Below are 6,830 nucleotides of genomic sequence, written 5' to 3'. Positions count from 1 at the left end.
CTGGTCTCATACCTACACGTGTGATACTGGCTGGTCTCATACCTACACGTGTGATACTGGCTGGTATCATATCCTAACACGTGTGATACTGGCTGGTCTCATACCTACACGTGTGATCTGGCTGGTTTCATACCTATACGTGTGATACTGACAGATCACATACCTACACGTGTGATACTGGCTGATCACATACCTACACATGTGATACTGGCTGATCACATACCTACACGTGTGATACTGGCTGGTCTCATACCTACACGTGTGATACTGGCTGGTCTTATACCTACACGTGTGATACTGGCTGGTCTCATACCTACACGTGTGATACTGGCTGGTCTCATACCTACACGTGTGATACTGGCTGGTCTCATACCTACACGTGTGATACTGGCTGATCACATACCTACACGTGTGATACTGGCTGGTCTCATACCTACACGTGTGATACTGGCTGGTCTCATACCTACACGTGTGATACTGGCTGGTCTCATACCTACACGTGTGATACTGGCTGGTCTCATACCTACACGTGTGATACTGGCTGATCACATACCTACACGTGTGTTACTGGTTGGCCTCATACCTACACGTGTGATACTGGCTGGTCTCATACCTACACGTGTGATACTGGCTGGTCTCATACCTACACGTGTGATACTGGCTGATCACATACCTACACGTGTGATACTGGCTGATCTCATACCTACACGTGTGATACTGGCTGATCTCATACCTACACGTGTGATACTGACTGATCACATACCTACACGTGTGTTACTGGTTGGCCTCATACCTACACGTGTGATACTGGTTGGTCTCATACCTACACGTGTGATACTGGCTGGTCTCATACCTACACGTGTGATACTGGCTGGTCTCATACCTACACGTGTGATACTGGCTGGTCTCATACCTACACGTGTGATACTGGCTGGCCTCATACCTACACGTGTGATACTGACTGATCACATACCTACACGTGTGATACTGACTGATCACATACCTACACGTGTGATACTGACTGATCACATACCTACACGTGTGATACTGGCTGATCTCATACCTACACGTGTGATATTGGCTGATCTCATACCTACACGTGTAATACTGTCTGATCACATACCTACACGTGTGATACTGGCTGATCACATACCTACACGTGTGATATTGGCTGATCTTAAACATATACGTGTGATATTGACTGATCACATGTGGCTTGTCTCATACCTACACATCTGGTCTCAAACCTACACATGTGATACTGGCTGGTCGATACCTACATAGTGATTGGCTGGTCGCATACCTAACACATGTGATACTGGCTGGTCTCATACCTACACGTGTGTGGCTGATCACATACCTACTGATATTGCTGGTCTCAAACCAACACGTGTGATATACTGATCTCATACATACCTTGTGATAATACAGGCTGGTTTTCATACCAACGCGTCTATTTAATGACTTGTCTCATACCTACACATGTGTTGGCTGGCTGATCTTATACCAACACGTGTATTTAATGGCTTGTCTCATACCTACACGTGTGATATTGGCTGTTCTCATACCTACATGTGTGATACTGGTTTGTCTCATACCTACACACTGTGATACTAGTTGGTTTCATACCTACAATGTGTAATACCGGTTGGTATCATATCTACACGTGCCATACTGACTGATCACATACCTACACATGTGATACTGGCTGGTCTCATACCTACACATGTGATACTGGCTGGTCTCTCATACCTACACGTGTAATACTGGCTGGTCTCATACCTACACATACACACGTGTGTACATACTGGTTGTGCCTACCGGCTGGTCACATTACCTACACGTGTGATACTGACTGATCACATACCTACACGTGTGATACTGACTGATCACATACCTACACGTGTGATACTGACTGATCACATACCTACACGTGTGATACTGGCTGGTCTCATACCTACACGTGTGATCCTGGCTGGTATCATACCTACACTTGTAATACTGGCTGATCACATACCTACACGTGTGATACTGGCTGATCACATACCTACACGTGTGATATTGGCTGATCTTAAACATATACGTGTGATATTGACTGATCTCAAACCAACACGTGTGATATTGCGCTGATCTCATATCTACAGGTGTAATACTGCCTGGTCTCTCATACCAATACACTTTGGACTACTGGCTGATCTGATACCTACACGTGAATACTGGCGGGTACATCATGTGGACGATATAACGGGGGACTATTGGTGTGTCGACATTTGGCGTTGGTGGTAATTCAGGAAACGGTATAACGGAGAACTACTACTGTGGCGGAGTACAACTGCAGGGTTGGTGGAATATCAGAGGACGATATAACGGGGGACTACGATGACGGTATGCGGAGTTGGTGGTACATCAGGGGACGGTAAACTTGGGACTATTGTGTCGGTATGCATCGGAGGTTGGTGGTACATGACGATTGGTGGTACATCAGGGGATATATAACGGGGACTATTGTGGGTGTATGTGGGGTTTGGTGGTACAACAGGGGACAATATAACGGGGGACTATTGTTGGTGTATGTGGGGTTGGTGGTACATCAGGGAACGATATAAACGGGGACTATTGTGGGTGTATGTGGGGTTGGTGGTACATCAGGGGACGATATAACGGGGGACTATTGTGGGTGTATGTGGGGTTGGCGGTACATCAGGGGACGATATAACGGGGGACTATTGTGGGCGGTATGTGGGGTTGGTGGTACATCAGGGGACGATATAACGGGGGACTATTGTGGGTGTATGTGGGGTTGGTGGTAAATCAGGGGACGATATAACGGGGACTATTGTGGGTGTATGTGGGGTTGGTGGTACATCAGGGGACGATATAACGGGGGACTATTGTGGGTGTATGTGGGGTTGGTGGTACATCAGGGGACGGTATAACGTGTGACTATTGTGGCGTTATGTGGGGTTGGTGGTACATCAGGGGACGATATAACGGGGGACTATTGTGGGTGTATGTGGGGTTGGTGGTACATCAGGGGACGATATAACGGGGGACTATTGTGGGTGTATGTGGGGTTGGTGGTACGTCAGGGGACGATATAACGGGGGACTATTGTGGGTGTTATGTGGGGTTGGTGGTACATCAGGGGACGATATAACGGGGGACTATTGTGGGTGTATGTGGGGTTGGTGGTACATCAGGGGACGATATAACGGGGGACTATTGTGGCGTGTATGTGGGGTTGGTGGTACATCAGGGGACGATATAATGGGGGACTACTGTGGCGTTATTTGGGGTTGGTGGTACAACAGGGGACGATATAACGGGGGACTATTGTGGGTGTATGTGGGGTTGTTGGTTACATCAGGGGACGATATAACGGGGGACTATTGTAGCGGTATGTGGGGTTGGTGGTACAACAGGGGCGATATAACGGGGGACTATTGTGGGTGTATGTGGGGGTTGGTGGTACATCAGGGGACGATATAACGGGGGACTATTGTGGGATGTATGTGGGGTTGGGTGGTACAACAGGGGACGATATAACGGGGGACTATTGTGGGGTATGTGGGGTTGGTGGTACATCAGGGGACGATATAACGGGGACTATTGTGGGTGTATGTGTTGGTGGTACATCAGGGGACGATATAACGGGGGACTATTGTGGGTGTATGTGGGTTGGTGGTACATCAGGGACGATATAACGGTGGGACTATTGTGGGTGTATGTGGGGTTGGTGGTACAACAGGGGACGATATAACGGGGGACTATTGTGGGTGATATGTGGGGGTTGGGTGGTACATCAGGGGACGATATAACGGGGGACTATTGTGGGTGTATGTTGGGTTGGTGGTACATCAGGGGACGATATAACGGGGGACTATTGGTGGGTTGGTTGGTACAACAGGGGACGATATAACGGGGACTATTGTGGTTGTATGGTGGTACAACAGGGGACGATATAACGGGGGACTATTGTGGGTGTAATGTGGGTTGGTGGTACATCAGGGGACGATATAACGGGGGACTATTGTGGGTGTATGTGGGGTTGGTGGTACATCAGGGGACGATATAACGGGGGACTATTGTGGCGTTATGTGGGGTTGGTGGTACATCAGGGGACGATATAACGGGGGACTATTGTGGGTGTATGTGGGGTTGGTGGTACATCAGGGGACGATATAACGGGGGACTATTGTGGGTGTATGTTGGGTTGGTGGTACATCAGGGGACGATATAACGGGAGACTATTGTGGCGTTATGTGGGGTTGGTGGTACATCAGGGGACGATATAACGGGGGACTATTGTGGCGTGTATGTGGGGTTGGTGGTACAACAGGGGACGATATAACGGGGGACTATTGTGGGTGTATGTGGGGTTGGTGGTACATCAGGGGACGATATAACGGGGGACTATTGTGGGTGTATGTTGGGGTTGGTGGTACATCAGGGGACGATATAACGGGGGACTATTGTGGCGTGTATGTGGGGTTGGTGGTACATCAGGGGACGATATAACGGGGGACTATTGTGGGTGTATGTGGGGTTGGTGGTACATCAGGGGACGATATAACGGGGGACTATTGTGGGTGTATGTGGGGTTGGTGGTACATCAGGGGACGATATAACGGGGAACTATTGTGGCGTTATGTGGGGTTGGTGGTACATCAGGGGACGATATAACGGGGGACTATTGTGGGTGTATGTGGGGTTGGTGGTACATTCAGGGACGATATATCGGGGGACTATTGTGGGTGTATGTGGGGTTGGTGTTACATCAGGGGACGATATAACGGGGGACTATTGTGGGTGTATGTGGGGTTGGTGGTACATCAGGGGACGATATAACGGGGGACTATTGTGGGTGTATGTGGGGTTGGTGGTACATCAGGGGACGGTATAAAGGGGGACTATTGTGGGTGTATGTGGGGTTGGTGGTACATCAGGGGACGATATAACGGGGGACTATTGTGGGTGTATGTGGGGTTGGTGGTACATCAGGGGACGATATAACGGGGGACTATTGTGGCGTGTATGTGGGGTTGGTGGTACATCAGGGGACGGTATAACGGGGGACTACTGTGGGTGTATGTGGGGTTGGTGGTACAACAGGGGACGATATAACTGTGACTATTGGGTGCGGTATTGGGGTTGGTGGTACAACAGGGACGATATAACGGGGGACTATTGTGGGTGTATGTGGGGTTGGTGGTAAATCAGGGGACGATATAACGGGGGACTATTGTAGCGGTATGTGGGGTTGGTGGTACATCAGGGGACGATATAACGGGGGACTATTGTGGGTGTATGTGGGGTTGGTGGTACAACAGGGGACGATATAACGGGGACTATTGTTACAGTATGTGGGGTTGGTGGTACATCAGGGGACGATATAACGGGGTACTATTGTGGGTGTATGTGGGGTTGGTGGTACATCAGGGGACGATATAACGGGGACTATTGTGGTGTATTTGGGGTTGGTGGTACAACAGGGGACGATATAACGGGGGACTATTGTGTTGTATGTGGGTTGGTGGTACATCAGGGGACGGTATAACGGGGACTACTGTGGGTGTTGGGTTGGTACAACAGGGGACGATATAACGGGGACTATTGTAGCGGTATGTGGGGTTGGTGGTACAACAGGGGACGATATAACGGGGGACTATGTGGGTGTATGTGGGGTTGGTGGTACATCAGGGGACGATATAACGGGGGACTATTGTGGGTGTATGTGGGGTTGGTGGTACATCAGGGGACGATATAACGGGGGACTATTGTGGGTGTATGTGGGTTGGTGGTACATCAGGGGACGATATAACGGGGGACTATTGTGGGTGTATGTGGGTTGGTGGTACAACTGGGGACGATATAACGGGAGACTATTGTTACAGTATGTGGGGTTGGTGGTACATCAGGGCGATATAACGGGGACTATTTGGGTGTATGTGGGTTGCGCTACATCAGGGGACGATATAACGGGGGACTATTGTGGCGTTATGTGGGGTTGGTGGTACAACAGGGGACGATATAACGGGGGACTATTGTGTATGTTATGTGGGGTTGGTGGTACATCAGGGGACGGTATAACGGGGACTACTGTGGGTGTATGTGGGGTTGGTGGTACAACAGGGGACGATATAACGTGTGACTATTGTAGCGTGTATGTGGGGTTGGTGGTACAACAGGGGACGATATAACGGGGACTATTGTGGGTGTATGTGGGGTTGGTGGTACATCAGGGGACGATATAACGGGGGACTATTGTGGGTGTATGTGGGGTTGGTGGAACAACAGGGGACGATATAACGGGGGACTATTGTAGCGGTATGATGGGTTGGTGGTACATCAGGGGACGATATAACGTGTGACTATTGTGGGTGTATGTGGGGTTGGTGGTACATCAGGGAACGATATAACGGGAGACTATTGTGGGTGTATGTGGGGTTGGTGGTACAACAGGGGACGATATAACGGGGGACTATTGTGGGTGTATGTGGGGTTGGTGGTACATCAGGGACGATATAACGGGATACTATTGTGGGTGTATGTGGGGTTGGTGGTACATCAGGGGACGATATAACGGGGGACTATTGTAGCGGTATGTGGGGTTGGTGGTACATCAGGGGACGATATAACGGGGGACTATTGTGGGTGTATGTGGGGTTGGCGTTACAACAGGGGACGATATAACGGGGGACTATTGTAGCGGTATGTGGGGTTGGTGGTACAACAGGGGACGATATAACGGGGACTATTGTGGTGTATGTGGGGTTGGTGGTACATCAGGGACGATATAAACGGGAGACTATTGTTACAGTATGTGGGTT

The 6,830-nt window shown here is 49.6% G+C and overlaps 1 protein-coding gene across 1 annotated transcript; it reads left to right on the top strand.

Moving 5' to 3' along the window:
* The first annotated feature begins 2,379 nt into the window (after window positions 1-2,379).
* LOC138305714 (uncharacterized PE-PGRS family protein PE_PGRS46-like) lies at window positions 2,380-6,200 on the top strand. The gene is made up of 3 exons (XM_069245994.1): window positions 2,380-2,452; window positions 3,478-3,669; window positions 5,593-6,200. Exons 1-3 carry the CDS (start codon window positions 2,380-2,382, stop codon window positions 6,198-6,200), a joined length of 873 nt encoding a protein of 290 aa, XP_069102095.1.
* The last annotated feature ends 630 nt before the right edge of the window (window positions 6,201-6,830 follow it).

Source organism: Argopecten irradians, chromosome 13 (genome assembly GCF_041381155.1).
Source record: "Argopecten irradians isolate NY chromosome 13, Ai_NY, whole genome shotgun sequence".
Classification (NCBI taxonomy): domain Eukaryota; kingdom Metazoa; phylum Mollusca; class Bivalvia; order Pectinida; family Pectinidae; genus Argopecten; species Argopecten irradians.
The sequence above is the reverse complement of the archived record's forward strand: the minus strand, read 5'-3'. Positions and strand labels throughout refer to the sequence as shown.